Source organism: Rhinolophus ferrumequinum, chromosome 14, assembly GCF_004115265.2.
Source record: "Rhinolophus ferrumequinum isolate MPI-CBG mRhiFer1 chromosome 14, mRhiFer1_v1.p, whole genome shotgun sequence".
In the NCBI taxonomy this organism is placed as follows: Eukaryota; Metazoa; Chordata; class Mammalia; order Chiroptera; family Rhinolophidae; genus Rhinolophus; species Rhinolophus ferrumequinum.
Genome location: NC_046297.1, coordinates 73,282,921 through 73,302,897, shown reverse-complemented (window position 1 = coordinate 73,302,897; position 19,977 = coordinate 73,282,921). Strand labels below are relative to the sequence as shown.

General features: G+C 51.3%; 2 protein-coding genes across 14 annotated transcripts; one reads left to right on the top strand and one right to left on the bottom strand.

Moving 5' to 3' along the window:
* Positions 1-4,710: 4,710 nt before the first annotated feature.
* On the bottom strand, positions 4,711-6,941 carry COMMD5 (COMM domain containing 5). The gene is made up of 2 exons (XM_033126349.1): positions 6,803-6,941; positions 4,711-5,604 (listed from the first exon to the last, which is right to left on the bottom strand). The coding sequence occupies exon 2, from the start codon at positions 5,546-5,548 to the stop codon at positions 4,874-4,876; it is 675 nt and encodes a 224-aa protein (XP_032982240.1). The 5' UTR covers positions 5,549-5,604; positions 6,803-6,941; the 3' UTR covers positions 4,711-4,873.
* A 545-nt stretch (positions 6,942-7,486) lies between these two features.
* On the top strand, positions 7,487-19,501 carry ZNF251 (zinc finger protein 251). 13 transcript variants are annotated; one of them, XM_033126245.1, is made up of 6 exons: positions 7,492-7,564; positions 7,660-8,085; positions 9,229-9,276; positions 9,479-9,650; positions 10,120-10,233; positions 17,125-19,471. In XM_033126245.1, exons 2-6 carry the CDS (start codon positions 7,912-7,914, stop codon positions 18,582-18,584), a joined length of 1,968 nt encoding a protein of 655 aa, XP_032982136.1. In that variant the 5' UTR covers positions 7,492-7,564; positions 7,660-7,911; the 3' UTR covers positions 18,585-19,471. The 13 variants fall into 13 exon arrangements, with proteins under 13 accessions (XP_032982135.1, XP_032982137.1, XP_032982136.1 ...); XM_033126254.1 differs by lacking the exons at positions 7,492-7,564; positions 7,660-8,085 and adding an exon at positions 8,094-8,504 and having other exon boundaries at positions 9,169-9,276; positions 9,469-9,650; positions 17,125-17,159; positions 17,797-18,005; XM_033126255.1 differs by lacking the exons at positions 7,492-7,564; positions 7,660-8,085 and adding exons at positions 8,094-8,504; positions 12,229-12,307 and having other exon boundaries at positions 9,169-9,276; positions 9,469-9,650; positions 17,125-17,248.
* The last annotated feature ends 476 nt before the right edge of the window (positions 19,502-19,977 follow it).

The window sequence follows — 19,977 nt, the reverse complement described above, 5'->3', positions numbered from 1 at the left end:
CCAGAGCTTTCCGGCAGTGTCAGGAGCATCTGAATTCAAGACGGCCAAGTCGATGTGAGTTTCTGTGTCTCCAGCTCATGGATGGGGATCTCAGCCCTGCAGCAGGTCACCTGACTGCCAGCTGGTGCCCACTTCAGTGGCAGCAGCCCTGCCCCTCCAGTCGTGTCCTCCTCCACCCAGAACTTGCGTCCGGAAGAGTCACTGCAAGAGGAGCAGGATCTTCCATGAGTGGCGCAGAGGCTGTGGACATGTGTCTCCACCTTGGCCACTGTGCTTACCCAGGTGGTCACCCAGGTTGTCAGCCCTGCACATGTGGATGGGGTGTCGTATCTGAATGGACCAAGAATGTTTTAGGCCACCCAGCAATGGGATGGTGCATGGACAGACCACATTCCTGCCACCTGCCTGCACTTGGTCCTGTCGTCGCTGGAAGGCCGTGCCGTTGGATCCCACCTCCCTCGCTGCCTCCTGGGTAATGATGGGACAAAGGAGTGGAAGAGTGTGTGGACTCTTCCACGCTCCAGCCTGGGCGTGATAGGCTCTCCACGAGCGGTAGCCGCAGGCCAGGCAAGAAGGGCCTGAGGCTTCAACTTTACTTCTGCTTCAGCACCCGAGTCTGCTTTGGATCGTCGTGGTCCCAGAGCATGGGGCTGGCAGACGGCCTGTGGGCCACACGCAGCCTGTGGCCACTTATGTGTGGCGTGCTCGTCAATGCCAAGGACACTAGACGGGGTGGCTGTGATGCCAGTTGCCATGCGACTTGGTTCCTGCAGGCGCAGCCACCAAACCCCAGCTGGGTTTCCAGACAAGGCAGCTGCTGGCGCTGTGGCCAGTCTCTGTGCTTCGCTTCTACGTCTGAAAACTTCCCTGAGCTCCTAACTTTCGGTTTGGCGCCGCCGGTTTCCAATCCATGTTTGCTCAAATAAACCCTTCCAATTTTTAATGTACCTCAGTTTACTTTTTAACAGACCTAAGAATGGTTTTTACATTTTTACATGGTTGGGGGAATAGGCAAAAGACTATTTTGTGACGTTTGAAAATTATATTGAAATCAGATTTTGGTATGTGAAAATAAAGTTTACGGGAACACAGCTGGCCCACTTTGCGTGTTGCCTCCAGCCCCTTTCTCGCTACAAGAGCCAAGTTCACCACACTGGCCACGGTTGCCTCATGAACTTGGGAAAACTAGCGCTGCAGCCTTTGAGAAGCTATTTTCCTCTCGACTGTTAGTGTGATTTGGTCACCAAAATGTCCAGTACAACTGAGAAGTCCATGGAAATAACCCTGGGTCCTCCACGCCAGGTGACAGTCCCAGCTGTACAAGTATAGGGAGAGGGTCCCTTAGCTGCGACCACATGAAAGCTGCCTGGGGCCCATGGGCTGCTGGGCGGGACACTGTCAGGTCTGAGATCTCAGGAGTGCATGGAAAGCGTCTGCACCACCTGTGCTGGGGGCTCTCACAGGACAGGTCGTGGCTGCTTGTGGGGTCGTGCGAGTGTTGGCAATATTCTACTTTCAAGCTGTATTTCCCAATTAGGCCTTTAGTGAATACAACAGTAAGCTCGTTCTAAGAATTTCCAGAACTCTGTTTCAGCTGTTTTAAAATACTTGGGAGTCAGTCAATTAAACCCGTGATTTTGATCTGAAATGGCTTTTGTTCTGAATCACAGGTTAAGCTTTGACTTAAGATGTTGGATTGGAACTGGTGAGCTTGCTGGAAGTTTCGCAAAGAGGGTGGGGGACAGAGCTCTGCTGGGTTACACGTCCCTGTCGCCCTAGTACATGTGGCTGCCCCTCAGCCAGGAATGTTTGGTGAGTGAATGAACGATGCATTAGGAGAGCAGCCAGGCTTTGAAGGCAAGAAGTCAGAGACGCACAGATGAGAGGAACTCCCGGCACGAGTAGCTTCCATGGAGGTTAAATAAAGTCAACAAAAATGAAGTAATTTTCCAGGTGCAAGTGACCGTTCTCTGTGCAAGGCCTTGTGGAGGCCTGAGGACAGGCAGATGGGGCTGGCTCCTGTCCCCAAGTCCAGGTCCTTGATAGAAACCGAGCACAGATGAGGGTGGACAGTCCCTCTGCAGCCTGGGGGAGTCCTGCAGGCACACAGTCTGCCCACCCCCGCCTGGTGAAAACAGCCCGTAGCAGTTTTGTACAGCTCTGGAGCGAAGAATGGTTTTTAAATGGTTGAAAATAAAAGTTCAGTGCCTGTAAAAGGTTTTTATTGGAAAATAATCATGCCCATTTGTTTACACCTTGTCTGGCTGCTTTCAGGCTATGGTGGCAGAACTGACAGAATTGTTGTATCGTGGAAAGATTACATACTTCCTGAGTTTTAGGACGTGGGTGACAAGGGATACCATGCTGGCCTGCAGGTCTGCACCACAGCTGGAGGGGTTTTCTCAGGTCGGACGGTGTCTGCTTCTCCTGGGCCCACGGTCCTGCGAGCAGCCTCGAGGCTAGCTGTCCCTCTCCCCTCGCCCTGTCCCAGCCCCAGGAGCCAGCAGTCCCATCGTGTCTCATGAAAGCCACTTAACACCTGTACCCTGACATGTCTTGTGTCCCTATATGCTTGTGCGGCCCTCCTCGAGACAAACCCGTAGGGCTCCAATTGGGGCAAACCCAGGATTTACAACATTGGCCATCAGGGGCTTACCTGGGATCCAAGTACAGGTCTCTGCCCCCCACCCCCATGCGAGGGGCAGTGCAGTCGGCCACCACCTCATCTCCCGAGGATGGAGAATGGTTCCCACCCGCCGTTCCTGACCAGGTGACCAGCTGCTGCGCCTCCCAGGGGCTCGCAGAGGGGACACACCAACACACTCGTGCAGACAGCCAGGCCGCCCCAGCCAGGCGCACAGAGACAAGGGGGTCTGAGGCCTGGTGCACAGACGAAAGTGTGCAAATCCCGGTGGCACCCGCTGAGGCAGGCAGCTCCAAGAACCTGTCGCCGTCTGCCCAGCCCCTCCTGCAGGACTCCTGAGAGGCTTGCGGTGGGTTCCGAGGGCCAGCCCCTCAGGAAGGAGTTGTGCATCTTTTTCAAGACGCCAACTACAGCAGTTACCTCTCCTCACTGCAACCTGGTGCATAGCTCAGATCCGTAGGCCCCAGCCAGTGGCCCCTGCGAGGCAGGGATCTTGGAGCACCCTGCTGGGGCACATAGGCCCGGCTCAGACCGCACATCGTCATCTCTGGTTCACTGGCCGTTTCACTGCGGTAATCCTGCACAACAGATGCCCCAAGTCTCAGTGGCTTTCAACCCTAAACATGGGTCCTCTGGCACCAGCAGCCGCTCAGGACACGTGAGCCAGCAGAGAGAGCCCCTTGAAGCTCCCTGAGGGACACACACTGCCCCTCCTGCCACCCTACATGATGAGGTGCCTAAAAGTCAGCCGAGGAAGGACACTGCCCCGGTGGGGAGGGAACGCTGACGGAGAACATCGGCTCCTCCATCAGCTGTGTGACCCTGGGCCAGCCGCTAAGGTCTGTGCTTCATTGCCTGGGAGGCAGAAGACCTCAGACCTCACTGAGTTAAAACGGTGCAGTGAGCTCTCCACCTGCGCCTGCTGGTGTCCCGTGACTTTGTTCCGGGCCTGTAGGGGTGTGAGCAGCACCAGCCGAGGGTGTACTTGGGGTCTGGCCCGCAACAGTATCAAGGTCGCCGCCGTCCCCACTTCTGAATAGTTCTAATGTGTAAAATGCTTTCACCACTAACATAACTGCAAATTTAATAATAAAATGGAGACACAAGCTGCAGTGGTCTGAATGTCCCCCCACATTCATACGGTGAAACCCTAATGCCCAGTGTGATGGCCTGAGGAGGTGGAGCCTTGGGGAGGTACTCTGGTCATAAGGGTGGCCCCCAGGCTGGGAGCGGTGCCTTATGGGAGACCCCCGAGAGCTCTCGTTCCCAGCAGGGCAGACCGTGGGGCCAGGGGGACCGTGGAGCACAGCCCGATGACGAACAGGTCTGTAGAGGGCAGGACCCCGAAGAGCCCTCCCTGGGGCATGGCTATGCTGGAGGGTGCAAAGCTGGTCCTGGGCCCTGCACACTCCCACCTCTAGGCACCCAGGACAGGCCGCTGCCCCCCTCATCCCTGCCACCACTAACTCCAGCAGGCGCCCAACTCCTGCCCTGTACCCTATACTCTGCTCTCCACAACATCCAGTGGGAGCCTCTCAAGGCAGCTGTCAGATGGCGCCTGCCATCCGTACCCTCCACTCCCCTCCCCCTCCCTCAGCGGGAGTCTCGGCTTGTGCCCCGAGGTGCCCCCCTCACATCACTCTGCTCCGTCACCTCCTTCAAGTCTTTGCTCACATACCAGGTCCTCAAGGACCCAATTTAAAACGACAGCTCATTTCTGCCCTAACCAGCCCTCCATCAGCAGCACCTGTGGGTCCTCTGCGTCACTTGCCATCGCCCACAAGCTACGCCAGCCAATTTTACTTTGCATTTTGTAATGTCGCCCCCTCCCACCAGAAGGCTGGTTTCATGAGCTCAGAGATTCAAGACAGGAGAGTGAAACGTGCACCCTGAAACACCAAGCAAATGAGCAGAGGGCTCCGATGTCACATGGGCCACCCCAAAATATCAGAGTCTGTATAAAAGCCGTGGGTGGGACCCCAGACTGCGAGCGGACCACAGACGGGCACCCTCACCCAGCAACACCAGCGGCTGTGTGGGTGTGCCGAGCGACGCCCACCAAGGAAGACGTTTGTATAGTTACTTTACTTCAAAATAAAGACACAGCTGTCCTTTTCAGTAAACAGAATGACATGACCACGCTGACACTCCCTGAGGAGTGGCTCCGGGGCAGGGCCGGCTTGGCTTTGGCGCTGTCCGCAGGCAACCGGAGCAGGACCCGCAAGTGCATCAGTCCTGCAGTTTGCGCTGGCACCTCTTCTCCAGGTTGGCCATCTCCTTCAGGACCAGAGCCACGCTGTATCGAAGCTCCTGGAACTTGGCTATGGGGACTTCAAAGCGGTGCGCTGACCCATCCGAAAGCTTCAGCTGCATCAGGACGCTCGGCTGCAGGGAGCGGGCCAGGGCGCTGGTGGAGATGGCCACGTCCACCCGCCAGTGCAGGTCAGTGACATGGGGCAGCCAGGCCCCTTGCTGCCTGGCCATGGAGTCCAGGACAGGCCGCTGGCTCCCAAACACCACACTGGCCAAGTCTACGGCCAGGTCTTGAGGGATGCAGAGCTCCTGGAGCTGGTCCTGGAAGGCGTCAGGCTTCAGGCTGGCCAGGGGCAGCCGGAGGGCCTGCTGCAGCAGCGTGTGCGTGCCGGCTAGCAGGGCAGCCAGCTGCTCCTCAGGCAGGTGTGCTCCAGCCCCGAGGCGCTGCACAGCCTCACGGCAGTCCTCTCCTTGCTGGCTGCTGACCACCAGCTTCAGCAACTTTCTGAATGTGCCCCTGTCCAGATCCCCCAGGAGGCGGGGCATTGCTGCCACCTCTGGGGGGAGCTGGGCCCCCAGGAAACTCACCCGGTCACGGTGACTGTCCCCAGGGTGATTCAGGTATGGTGCTGTGGTCCCCACGGCAGACATGGCTGCTTCCTCTTTTTCGGTCAGCCGGCCCACAGGCAGGTCCTAGCTGCAACTGCCTGGACAGGGAGAGGAAGCCAGTGACTCCCATGTCCTTTGGGCCAGGGACTGAGGACTGACGTGGTTTCTGCCTTCAGAACACTGACAGTGTGAACCACTGATGACAGCCCATGTGACAGGAAGCTCCCTGGGAGCAGGTGGCGGAGGGGCCCACCGTAGTCCCAGGAAGAGGGGAGGCAGGATAGCAAGAGAACCAGGAAACGGGCCAACACACATTCTCCCAATAAACGTGAAGGAGAAAGGTCCACAGACTACAAGGACACAACAGCCAGTGCCACTGCCACCAACCACGCTGGGATCACTTAACTACTCAAACTCGAGTCCTTACTACTCTCACCAATAAGGAAATCGACGCTCAAGTGCAACTGACCGAGAAAAGGGGTAGAATCCAGGCCTGTCTACTCAGAAATCCCCACTGCTTCCATCATGGCACAGGGGCGACCAGACACAGGCCCCCCAGGCAGGAGCGGCTGAGGGGCACGTGACAACAGAGGTATGTGTGGAATCTGGAGGAAAGGGCTGTGACGTGAACTGAAGGGACAGCACGTCGAGGCAGGTCTCAGGTGACCGGCCCACACACCTGCTTATGCGGGAGAAATGTACACCGCCTGTCTCGGCCGTGCCAAGTGATGGAGCAGAGCGCGACGGAGCACAGCCCGTTCCCAAGGCGCCCAGCAGGCCCAGGTCCTCGCAGCACAGCGCGGCCGGCGCGGTGGAGCGCTGGGGGAGACCGGGAAAACGGGACTCTCCACCGGCTTCATGGTACCCCATTCTCCCCGGCTGTCAACGACCACCCAAGGTCTTTCAAAAACGTCTTGGGTTGTCCCTCACGGCCTGGCCAGTATCAGGAACGGCCTTTCTCTGCCAAGGGCCACCCGGCTGCTCAGGCCCTGCTGCCTGGAGGCCAGCGAGCTGCCCCCCCACCGACCCTCTCCCGACCACCCGCCCGGAGGAAGGAGTCGACGAGGCGGACCCGGGTTCGGGTCCTGCCCTGTTGTGCTCGCCGCGGTCAGCACCCTCCAGCCCCGCCCCAAGTCGCAGGGGGATCGGGCGGCTGGCGCTCTGCTGTCGCGAAGTCTCCGGCTTCCAGACCCAACGGACGCGGTGGCCACCGGGCCGCGTCCCGGTCTGCTGCCCCCTCCCGGGAGGGGCGACCCCATCCGCCGCGCCCCCAGGCCCGAGCCCCTCCGCACCCACCTGGCGTGTGCGGCCTGCAGCTGAACAGCCTGGCGGATAGCGGGGGGGCGGCCCGGCCGGAAGCGGGGGCTGGTCCCGTGGAGACTCAGAGACACTTCCGGGAAGCTCTAGGACACCGGGAGGACCAGGCCCTCTGTGATCCGCGGGTCGGAGGGGCACAGCCCAGGGGGCCGAGAGGATTCTGAAGGGGCGGAAGCAGACCTGCCGTGCGGATCAGAGCCTGCGGGATGCGCTTCAGTCACCGTTCTGGGGGTGTTTCAAAGCCATTCACGGAGCCCACGGGCCCTGGTCTGGGCTGGGGGGTGGGTAGAGGGCCCAGGAGGAGAGGGAGAGAGGGCCTGGGTCCTGGGCCGGGGCAGCGGGGCCACCTGAGGGGAGGGCGGTGCATCCTCCTGGCCGGCTCCGTGGGGGTGGCGGCACGAGGTGCATGTACTGAGCCACTCAGTTGTGCACTATTCTTTATTTAAACTATTACTTATTTTAAGTGTGTTTTTCCAGGACCCATCAGCTCCAAGTCAAGTAGTTGTTTCAATCTAGTTGTGGAGGGCACAGCTCACAGTGGCCCATGCGGGGATCAAACTTGTGACCTTGTTAAGAGCACCGCGCTCTAAGGAGTTAACCGGCAACCCCTGCACTACTTTTTTATCAAAGTATAACTGACATGCAATATTACATTGATTTCAGGTGTGCATCATGATTCCACGTTTTCATACAGTGCGCATTGATCGTCAGAACAAGTCTAGTTACTGTCACCTTACAAAGGTAATACAGTGTTGTTGACTACAGTCCGCATGCTGTACATTACATCCCCAGGACTTACTTATTTTCTAACTGGACGTTTTGTCCCTTGATGCCAGGAAGGCATCCTCTGGGTGTTGTGTCCACCGTGGAGGGAAAGGGCATGGTTTGAAAACCGCTCATGTCCAGGTTCGACCAGTAACAGCCGACCAGTAACAGCCGCAGGGCTTAACAGCAAGAAAATACAGCGGAAAATTAAAACAACAAACTAACGTTTGTTAGCTGATTCGCTCGTCTACAGATGACTCTGCAATAGGAGTTGGGACCTAAAAGCACTGAAGAAGGCTCATTACTCTCTTGGACATCTCTGGATGACACCCTACAACCCGAGAGGTTTCTACAATAGACTGAGAAATGCCGACAGGTTATTTTCTTTCCAAGAAAGAGAAAAGGAAACAGTTTTGCGGGCCTGGCCCGGGATCGAGAGGCGCGTGAGTCCAGTCCAACCATGCTCAGATTGCAGCGCCCGGGCCTGGAGCGGAGAGGTGGGCTCGATGCCCCGGGTCCAGCCTGTCCGGACTGGCCGCCTGCCGACCGGTCCCCCTCCCAGTCGTCCCTTAACCCCAGCTGACCACAGACAGCACGGACGGCGCGAGTCCTCTGCGGTCCTAGAGCAGCCCCGGAAGTGCTGGGGCGGGACTGCGCTGCCGTTTCCGGCCCCTCGGGTCTTGAGCGGAGGCGCAGGCTCAGGCCGGAGGGCCCCCGCTGGGCGCAGCTCGGCCCCGCCCCTTCCGCCTGGCTCCGCCTCTTGCCCGGCGGACCCGCTGCACCGGGCTGTTCCGCCCCTGCTGCGCTTGCCTCTCCGGGGGCGGGCTGAGGGCAGCGGGTCTGGCCAGCAGAGGGACGAATGCAGACGGTGGAAGTTCTGGCCGAGTGGGCGACCACGGCCACCCGGCGGACCGAGGTGCGTCCAGGCGGGGCCTCGGGAGGTTTCAGCCGAGGTCGCACTGGCAGGAGCGACGGTGCGGAGGTTTAAGGGGGACCTGCCGGGCGGAGGGTCGGCCCCGACCGGCCGGGGGGTGTGGGGGAAGCGGCGGGCTGTGTCTTCAGCCCCGGGGGGCAGCGAGGACTTGACTGGCCTACCCAGGAGGCTGGGGACGAAGGGGTGAGAAGGTCGACAGGCTGCCTGCGCCCTCAGTAGCTCAGCCCTTCCCTCCCCACCTCTACCCCCACCCACGTCCTCTGGCCCTGTGTGCGGTGTAGGGTGGGGGCTGCAAAGCCTGTCCCAGGTGAGGCTCGACACCAGCTGGCCCCGGGAAGCTGGCCTGCTGGACCTGCCAGCTTTCACCGCTCAGCTCCCGGCCCTACCTGGGCCCTGGGTCTGCCAATTTGGAGACTTTCCGTGTAACTCGGGGCAGTCGGGCATGCTTTGGGTCGTGCTGCAGAGTGCCCTGCTTCTGACCGACAACTTCTGTAAGCGACTTTACTCGTGGCCCCAGGAGGCTACTCCAAGAACTAATTAATGCCGTCCTTCACCTATCCACCCTTCATACCCCTTGGGCCCTGGAAGTTAATGGAATGACTTCATGCCACCGAATGGGTCTAAGTGTGGGTCCTCTCTCTCTGAGGGTGAGTTGCGGGAAGCCCAGGCCAGGGCAGCCTTCAGGTCCTGAGTCTTCTTCCTTCAGATCCTGTTTCCCAGGATGGCAGCCGCACTCGGGCCTCCAGCGACCCAGGTGAGTTCACCCTCCTCCCTGCCCTCCTTCTGGAGCTGCGAGCCCAGCACGTGGAGAAGCCGGGAATCCTGGCACTCAAGAAAAGGGTTCTGGGATTGGACTCACACCCTCCCCCAGGGAGAGGGGCTCTGGGAACTCGGCTGGGTCCCCATGGTGGAAGAGGGTGGCGGGTCCTGGGGCTGACCACAGCAGGTCTGCCCAGTGGGCGTGGCCCCGGGGCAGCGGCCACCTGTTTTTGCAGGAGGTGGTGCCGCTGACCTTCCAAGACGTGGCGGTGTACTTCTCTCGCGAGGAGGGTCAGCAGCTGGGCCCCGACCAGCGGGCACTGTACAGGGACGTGATGCTGGAGAACTACGGGCACGTGGCCTCGCTGGGTGAGGCTCTCCTGGCTTGGGTTGGGGTGTCTATGGAGTTTACGGGGGCTGATTCTGCACTTCGGAGCCCAAAGAAGAGTTTCCTACCCCTTGTTCCCAGGTAGCAGTCTGGTTTCTGCATATTCCCCATAGAGAGCCTGCTTCGTTCCTGATTTCAGACTTCTTCTTGTGCCCGTGTTTCCCTAGTGGTGGGAGAACTGATGAGTGAATTCTTCAGGGCTCAGTCTCAGACCTTGCTTCCGGTGACCAATCCCTTCCACTCCCCGGGGACACAGGCACTTGTGATTCTGCCCCACGGAAGCCCCGCCCCACGGAGGCCCCGCCCCCACGGAGGCCCCGCCCCACTACCACCTCCCCAGAGGTCTCTTGGGACACTACACTTCTCATTTGGACTGAAAGACCCAGCGGATACTGCCTTGCTCCAGCTCCCCAGGCCACACCAGCTCACTCAGGGCTCTCATCCCAACAGGACCCCCTTTCCCTAAGCCGGAGCTGATCTCCCAGCTGGAGCAAGGTGAAGAGCTGTGGGTCCTGGGTCTCGTGGGAGCTGAGGAGCCAGAGGCCTTGAGCAGCTGCGGGACAGGTGAGAGCGTGTGGGAGCTGTTAAGAGATGAGGCTGACTCACGGGGACTCCTGGGGTCTGTCTCAGACACAGCACTGTGCTCCTGCAGACATACACGCATGCTTTGAAGGCTCTCCTCTTACTCATTTGTTTGCTTTGCCTGTAAAAATTCTTACACAGTTCTTCTGGTCGTTAGGGAAATTTGCATGTAGTGACCACCTCTGCGCTAAACCTGCGTAACAGCCTCATTCCCTTCTTTACACAATACCCTTCTTATCCTCTTTCTTTATTCAATAGCTATTGGTTACCTACTAGGTTCACCTGTTAAACTTCTATCCTTTTTCTCCTCCTTTTCCTTGGTCAATAGTATTCCTTTTTTTTTTTTTTTTTTTTAATAACCTTGTTCTGTTGAACATCCTCCTATTAGCTGACGTGTCAGATCTGAGCATCATGATGGGCTCCCAGCTACTGAGACAACTAATCACCTGTTCTACTTTCCACTGTTCTCTCCCCATTTTCCTCCCACTTTGGGTCATTTGTCAAAGCATACACACTTAATCACTCACATCCCACCTTTGCTGGTGCCCTAGATCTGCAGCTAAGGGTATTAATTACTTATCCCGATCCTTTCACCAAAAGTTTCTCTAGCGTGTATGCTTTGACGTGAAGTGGTTAGGTGGAGTTTAACTTCAAGTGTAAAGTTGCTGAGTTTTAACAAATAGACACGTCTGTGTCAACCAAACCTCTATTAAGATACATGACGTCATTGTCACCCAGAAAGTTCCCTGGTTGTGCAGTCCATTTTACTGAGGACATGTATGCTTTTTTTGGCCAGAGAAAAATTAAGAGCCAAATAGTTTTTTAAGACCATGGTTCTCATACCCACTGTTTGTGGTAATTCTGACCAATGTGTTGAGTGAGCTATTCTAAACTTGTAATGGAATCAGGCTATTGCATGTGGTTAGTGCCACACTTAGGAAAGATGCCCCATGTAGCATTTACCTCTTCTATGCAGTCGTCACATGGATTGTCTCAGGTGAGAAGTGACATTAAGGGGCTCCCCATAGTGTTCACGAGAAGATTCTTCTGTTAGGAACACAAGTCCTGTCTGGGACGTTGGAAAAACAGGTCATAAGGAAGAACAGGGCTGCCAGGAGACAGTGTGGGTACCATGGTGCCCCTGACAGAGGGGCAGCTCACATAGAATGGCCGGTGTCCAGGCCACGTGGGCAGGTGACTCTATTTGTGTTGGGTTTCCTCTTGCAGTGAACAGGGCTGGGCACAAGTGCTGGCTTTAGAAGTATTACTAATTACCCCAAACTCCCCGAAGTTTGGTGGGGGCAGGGTGCCCAGGCTGAACCTGTCGAGCGTTAGTGCAGAGAGAGGGGGCTTCTGAGCTGCTTGTGGTGTGTCCTGGGGGACTCCGGGCTCATCTGGGCTGCATGTTTCAGGTGTGCCCTCCCGCAGCTTTGGCTGTGCCTGTACTGAACTCTTTCTGGGCAGCAGTTGGCAGTGACTGCCTTAGCGGGCTTCTGTAGGCTTCCACATCTGTGACACTATGGCCATTTGTCATTTTATGTGCTGTCCTACCGTAGGCGACCCCTGGGTGGCAGCAGAGCCTCACTCCTGCTGTTTTCTCCCTCCAAGCCGGTTAAGCTGTGGTCTGAGCGTCTAGGTCCTGGAAGCTCAGCCTGTCCATTTTTTGCTTTGTTTTCCGAGTTTTATTTTGGCACATTTCAGCCGATTCTGGTGATGTGTGAACGCAAAGGTTCTGCTGGGTCTGTCTGTCATAAGGCCAGGACAGTGAGTGTCCTCTTGTGGGTGGGGTCACCCACCTGGAACACTGCTCCCACGGTGGCAGCAGCTGTGCCCCGGCAGAGTTGAGAACATGTCACAGTGGAACATTTTTCACCGGAGCAGTTTCCAAGAAAAGAGGTAAACTGTTTATGGCAGCATGAGATCTATTTTTATTTCTTTTTTTATAATCAGATCTTTAAAATTTTCATCTGTCAACAGCGTTTTCCAACAACTCGGGGAGCAGAAACCTGCCCAGGCCTCATCCTCTGCTTGGCACTAACCATCACTGTCTGCCTAGGTGCGTGCTTAGCCTTTTCAGCTTTTTTGGCAGCCCCGATAGCTTGTTCTTGTGGAGCCTTCCTCATGTCAGGTTTCTGATTTCTCTTGGCCATCATTTCAGCAAGAGATGCCCCACTGGTGGCCCTCTGGGATGTGACTGCACAGTGGCGTCTTCTCTTTTGAGTTCCTTCCAACTGTCCCTCTTTGTGCTTTCTTCTGTGGAGGACAGTCCAATTTATCTGTCAAGGGTTCTTCTGGGAAAGGAATGCTGACTCGCATTTTGCATTAAGAAATCGGAAAACCCTCTCGTGGGTCCCGGTGTGGTGCCACCCATATGCGGGGATATCCTGTACCCACCAGAACTGCATGGTGACCTTCCTGGCTGTGGCTGCTGGAAAGCATGAGATCCATTTTTAAACTCACTTTTACATTAATATGAGACATCAGGGAGGAAATTTAACAGGAATTTTGTATGATTGCTAAAAGAATATAGAAAAACTGGCATGAAAAATGTTTATTCCATCCCCCCCCCAATTTATTTTACAACTTTCATAACAAGGAGCTTTAAGGTTGAACTCCAGTTTAAAAAAAAACAAAAAACTTTAATATGAATATAGTTATTCGTTATCTCATTTTTGAAATAGTCTTAACATCCTCAGATCTTTTGAGAATGACAGAAAGAATGCCCACAATTATTAGCAAAATGCAAAATTAACATTAAGAATCATTAAAGAAAGATCAAATTTTTAACAATTGTGTACGTCTTTAAATTGTACTCAGATGAAGTAGAGTTTTGTGGTGTATGGCATTTTACAATATTGTTGGGATTTCTTTGTAATAAGAGTCCATTCAAAAGGGCCATGGATTTGTATTTTTAAAATTTGATCACATTTTAGAGCTTTGTGCCACATTCAGGCTGCGTTTCCGTGCAGTGAATCCCAGGATCACCTCGTTATTGTTACTAAATCCAGTTTAAGAAATATAACCAGATTCAGCTGTTTTGTTATAAATGGCCAGGTCTTCACATGGATTAAAAAGTGCCATGTCTATATTTCATTTTCGTATGGTCTGGTAATGGTGCTATTACCATCGGCATAATAAAAGAGTCACTTTTAAGGGCATTTAATTTTCCACTGAAATTTATTTTATTTTACTCTGGTTTCAGGTAATGACCTTTTCAAACTGAAAATTGTACATTTTCTCCTCTTATACTATATTTTTAATTTCATATCAAAAAATGCAAACCTTCTTTACATAATTTTTTTAAAAAATTATGTGGCCAACAGTGTGCTCCAAGTCAGGGCCCATCAGCTCCAAGTCATTGTCCTTCAGTCTAGTTGTGGAGGGTGCAGCTCAGCTCCAAGTCCAGTCGCTGTTTTCAGTCTTTAGTTGCAGAGGGCACAGCCCACGATCCCATGTGGGAATTGAACCGGCAACCTTGTTGTTGAGAGCTCGCGCTCTAACCAACTGAGCCATCCAGTGGTCCCTCTGGTGGTCCCTCCGGCAGCTCAGCAGCAGCTCGTTGTCTTCAGTCTAGTTGTGGAGGGCGCAGCTCATTGGCCCATGTGGGAATTGAACCAGCAACCCAGTTGTTCAGAGCTCACGCTCCAACCAACTGAGTCGTCCAGCCGCCCTGTATTTACATAATATTTTTAAGGAACACGATTATCACCTATTTCTGGAAGAGGAAAGTGTGGATTAAAGTGTTCGAGCATTTGCCCCCGCTGGGCCTGGCCTCACTGTCTGAGCTCTTAACCAGCCCATGGAGTCTGTCGTGGGGAGGAGGACCCTGTGAAGCTGGGAGCGCACACAGATGTAATTTTCTCTCCACCATCCCTTTGTCCTTGACCAGTCAGTCTTGATATCCAGGACAGCAAGTCTTTTACTTCCTTGTCTGACCTCAGCGAGTTCTTCCCTGTTCTTGACGCTGTTTTTCCATATTTTAGAATCACCTTGTCAATAAAAAAATAAATAAGTTGGGCTTTTGGTTAAGGTTGCATTATTTTACCATCTGACTTATTTCACTCAGCACAATACCCTCAAGATCCATCCATGGTGTTGCAAATGGCAGTATTTCATCTTTTTATGGCTGAGTAATACTCCATAAAAAGATGAAATACCACATCTTTATCCAGCCGTCCATCGAAGGACCTTTAGGTTGTTTCCATATCTTGGCTACTCTGTCAGTAACACACAATGAACATAAGGGTGCATATATCTTTACAAATAAGTATTTTCAAGAATTTCAGGTAGATACCTAGAAGAGGGATTGCCAGGTCATTTGGTAGCTCTAGTGTTTGTTTGTTTGTTTTTTTTATAAAGATTTAATTGGGGAAGGGGAACAGGACTTTATTGGGGAACAGTGTGTATTTCCAGGACTTTTTTCCAAGTCAAGTTGTTGTCCTTTCAGTCTTAGTTGTGGAGGGCGCAGCTCAGCTCCAGGTTCAGTTGCTGTTGCTAGTTGCAGGGAACGCAGCCCACCATCCCTTGTGGGACTCGAGGAATCGAACTGGCAACCTGTGGTTGAGAGCCCAATTGGCCCAGGTGGGAATCGAACCGGCAGCCTTCGGAGTTAGGAGCCCGGAGCTCTAACCGCCTGAGCCACCGGGCCGGCCCCTAGTCTTAATTTTTTGAGGAGCATCCATACTGTTTTCCATAGAGGCTGCACCAGTCTGCAATTGTACCAACAGTGCACAAGGGTTCCCTTTTCTCCACATCCTCACCAACACTTGTTGTTTGCTGATTTATTGATGATAGCCATTCTGCCAGGTGTGAGGTGGTATCTCATTGTGGTTTTTATTTGCATTTCTCTGATGATTAGTGACATTGAGCATCTTTTCATATGTCTATTGGTCATCTGTGTGCCCTCTTTGGAGAAATCTCTTTAGATCTATTGCTTATTTTTTAATCTTATTGTTAGTTTTTATTGAATTGTATGAATTATCTGGTAATACATGTTTTGGGTATTAACCCCTTATTGGAGGCATCATTTGCAAATAACTTCTCCCATTCAGTAGGTTGCCTTTTTGTTTTGTTGATGGTTTCCTTTGCTGTGCAGAAGCTTTTTAGGATGACATAGTCCTACTTGTTGATTTTTGCTTTTTTCCCCTTGGCCTTTTCAGTCAAATTCACAAAAACACCACTGAGACCGATGTCTGGAAACTTAGTGTCTATGTTTTATTCCATGTATTTTATTGTTTCAGGTCTTACGTTCAAGTCTTTAATCCATCTTAAGTTACTTTTTGAGAATGGAGTCACAAAGTGGTGTAGTTAAATTCTTTTGCGTGCAGCTGTCCAGTTTTTTTAGCACCATTTACTGAAGAAACTGTCCTTTCTCCATTGTATGTTCTTGCCTTCTTTGTCAAAAATTAGTTGCCCACATATGAGTGGGTTTATCTTTGGGCTCTTGATTCTGTTTCATTGGTCTGTGTGTCTGTTTTTCTGCCAGTGCCACACTGTTTTGATTACTGTAGCCTTGTAGTATAATTTGAAATAGGGGAATGTGACACATCTGGCTTTGCTCTTCTTCCTTAGGATTGCTTTGGTATTTTAGGGTGTTCTGTGGTTCCATACAAATTTTAGGAATATCTGTTCTACTTCTGTGAAAAATGCCATTGGGACTTTGATAGGGATTACACTGAATCTGTAGATGGCTTTGGATAGTATGGACATTTTAACTATATTGGTTCTTCCAATCCATGAACATAGAATGTCTTTTCATTTCTTTGTGTCTTCTTCAGGTTCTTTCAACAATGTCTGTGGTTTTCAGTGTACAGGTCTTTCCCCTGCTTTGTTAAGTTTATTCCTAGGTATTTTATTCTTTTTGTTGCGATTGTAAATGGGATTGTTTATTCATTTCTTCTTCCGATATTTCATTGTTAATATATAGAAGTGCAGTAGATTTTTGTATGTTGGTTCTGTATCCTGCAGCTTTACTGTATTCGTTTATTATTCCTAATGCTTTTTTGGTGGAGTCTTTAGGGTTCTTGCTATATAAAATTATGTTATCCACAAATAGTGACAGTTTTAGTAATATGTAGTATGTCAATTCTTTGGTACATATTTCCAACTTTCCCTTTAAAAACTCATAATTTATGTATAGTTCCACCAATAGTAAAGACAGTGATTGTTTCTTCGATTTTCATCAATACTGTGTATCATCTTTTAAGTATTTAGAATAAAGTCTAAAGTTCTTGAGCTTTTTGTCATGCCTTGTCTTTCCACTCTCCCCTCCTCACATTTCTTGCTCTAGCCGTAGTGAGATTCTTTTAATTCTTGAACTTGATCGATTCTGTCACTTGTCACATACAGGCCCTCATATCTGCCATTGCTAATTGTGTTATCTTCGGGTTTTAGCTTAAACATCACTTCCTTCCAGAGGTCTTCTTTGACCATATACACTGGCTTGTAGGCCATTGAGTATTTCCCCACATTTCTGCATCGTTTCCATGTCACATGGTTTACCATCCTTGTTAAAATTTTACTTAATTTTCTATCTACCTGAATAGAATGTAAGCCTTGTGAGATCAGAGTCTGTATTTGTCTTCCTGTTATATTCATTATGTAGCTATGCCTGGACTTCTAAATATTTGTGGAATAGATTAATTTGCCAATTTGATAGGTGAAAAATTATAATTTAAATTTCTGTATTACTAATGAACTTAGATATTTTTATTCTGTTGATTGGCCATCTTTACTTCTGAATTCCGCCTGTCACCTATTTTTCTACTGGAGTATTTTCCTTTTGCAGAACCATTTGTAGGAGCTTTTAACACATCATGGGTATTATCCCTGAGGGATGGTGTTTTCTGATAACTCCTATATTTTATGTAACAGGTTCTGAGATTGGGACTGAAAAGGAACCATCCACTGTAAGCCAGACATGTTCTGAAGAAGTAAAAACCCCAGAATTGCTATCAAGAAGATTCTCGAGGTGTAATCTCAAGGCTCCTGACTTGCAGGAAGCTTGGGGCTGTGAAGATAAACTAGAAGCACACCTGGAAAATTCTGGGCAGAGTTGGAAGAAACTCCATCTTCACGAGAGAGTTTTTAGGAAAGAAACTGCCATGTATAGGGAAAGACCTCCAGGAGAAACAACCCAGGAGTGTGGTGCATTTGATGGGAACTTGAATCTGAACCAAAATGTTGTTAGATTTCAAAGAAATAAAACAGGAGAGAGAGCCTTTAAATGTGATACATGCAGCAAAACCTTCAAATACAGTTCAGACCTAAGTAGACATCAGAGAAGTCACAGTGGGGCAAAGCCTTATAAGTGTGATCAGTGTGGGCGAGCCTTTACTCACAGCTCAAGCCTTATTCTGCACCATCGAGTTCACACTGGAATTAAACCATTTAAATGTAATGAATGTGGGAAAACTTTTGGTCTCAATTCCTACCTCCTTCTCCATCAGAGAATTCATACTGGAGAAAAACCTTTTGGGTGTAATGAATGTGGGAAGGCTTTCAGTCGAAGCTCCACTCTTATTCAACATCGTATCATTCACACAGGAGAGAAACCGTACAAGTGTAATGAATGTGGAAAAGCCTTCAGTCAGAGCCCACAGTTAACACAGCATCAGAGGATCCACACTGGTGAAAGACCCCACGAATGTGACCAGTGCGGGAAGGCCTTCAGTCGAAGTTCAAGCCTCATTCAGCATCATAGGATCCACACTGGAGAGAAGCCGCATGTATGTAATGTGTGTGGGAAAGCCTTCCGTCAGAGCTCCAGCCTTTTCCTCCATCACAGGGTTCATACTGGGGAGAAGCCCTATGTTTGTCATGCGTGTGGAAGAGCCTTCGGTTTTAACTCTCACCTCACTGAGCACGTGAGGATTCACACTGGCGAGAAGCCCTATGTTTGTCATGCGTGCGGCAGAGCCTTTAGCCGGAACTCAACTCTTGTTCAGCATCGAAGAGTTCACACTGGGGAGAAACCTTATCAGTGCATTGAATGTGGGAAAGCTTTCAGCCAGAGCTCACAACTCACTCTACACCAGAGAGTGCACACTGGTGAGAAGCCCTACGAATGTGGTGACTGTGGGAAGGCCTTCAGCCGGAGGTCAGCCCTCACTCAGCATCAGAGGATCCACACTGGTGAGAGCCCTCGTGCATGCAGAAAGTGTGGTCTAGCCTTTGTTCACAGCTCCAGCCTTAGGCCACATGGACAGATTCACACTGGAGGGAACCGCTGTGTGTGTGATGGACGCAGCCGAGCCCTCAGCCATGGCACAAACCTTGTTCTGCATTGGACAATTCACAAACGCATTGTGTTTTCACAGTCATTTGGTGTGTAGCCTTTTGACCTAGCTTCTTTCACTTAATGTACTGGCGATTCATCCATGCATGTCCTCATAGTTCCTTCCTTTTTACAACTGACCAGCACCCTGTTGTATGGATGTGGCAGTTTATTTATCCGTTCTCCCCTGAAGGGTACTTGGGTTGCCTCGTGCGGGGCAAGGATGAGTAAAGCTGCTGTAAGCATTTAGGCTCTTTTGTGAACCTAGCTTTTCCGTTTTCTTGGGTAAATCAGATAAGAGTGGGTAAGCTTATTTTTAACTTTTTAAGGAACTGCCAAACTGTTTTTAAAAGTACATTCCCACTGGCAGTGTATGAGTTTAGTTGATTTGAATCCTCACCAGAACTTGGTATTGTCAGATTTTTTTATCCTAACCATTTTAGTGGGAATGTAGTGGTGGTAGTCTGCATTTCCCTGTTTGTGATTTGAGCATGAAGCTTCTGTTTAGAGAGTGTCACTGGGAAGTTTGAGAAACACTGGACTAGTTAAGCTGCACGGCCTGACCACCCTGCCATTCTTTCAATTCTGAGACTCCACCTGGAGGGTTCTTTTTTCCAATCTTCATTCCCTGCCAGCCAACTCAAATATGTGGCCCCTTAACGGAGCCTTACTTGGTCACCCTCTGCTCCCTCTTCGGGGTCTCCTTAGGGGTTTGGGATCACTTATGCATTTGGTTTGACTTAATTTCATGTGCTTGTGTCCTGCTTCTCCCATTATGTTATTAAAACTCTAAGCACAGAACCTCTTCTAAGTGTGGGCTTGGCCAGCCCCAGTGTGGTCAGTGTGGAAGGGTCCGCAGGCCTCGTGTTTTCTTCTGCCTTGGGCTTATTCTGTGACCTTGGGTAATGCATCTTATCTTTCTGGGTCTTTTCCCTCACCTTTTAAAATAAGGATAAAAATACCTGCCACACACAATGTATGTTCTTCAGAAAAAGCAGCTCTCCTACTCTTATGTCCTACCGCACAGCTTTCATTCCCACACCGTATCACAGCTCATGTTTTATTTCATTCACTCTTTCTACCTGGTTCTCCTGCACTACAACTTGCGCTCTCTGCTGTCAGAGATTTTTCTGAGGCACCGTTTTATCTCCAGCATGTGATACAGATAGGTGCTTCAGACACACATTGGAAGGAAGAAAGGAAGACGGGAGGGAGAAGTAGGAGGGAAGGGAAACAGCATCATGGAAGCAGTCATTCAAAGGCAGGACATAGATGTAGAACAGTGATGCGGTGAGTTTTTGCTTGAGTCTTGTTCGTTGGAGCACATGGGTGCATTACAACCGATTTCCATTCTAAGCTACTAGAGGGCCCTGTAATGTTCTCCTTGGAAGACCCACATCTGATGTTTGTGTCTGGTGGAAGCTTTGGTACTGTCAGAAGAAAGACACAGA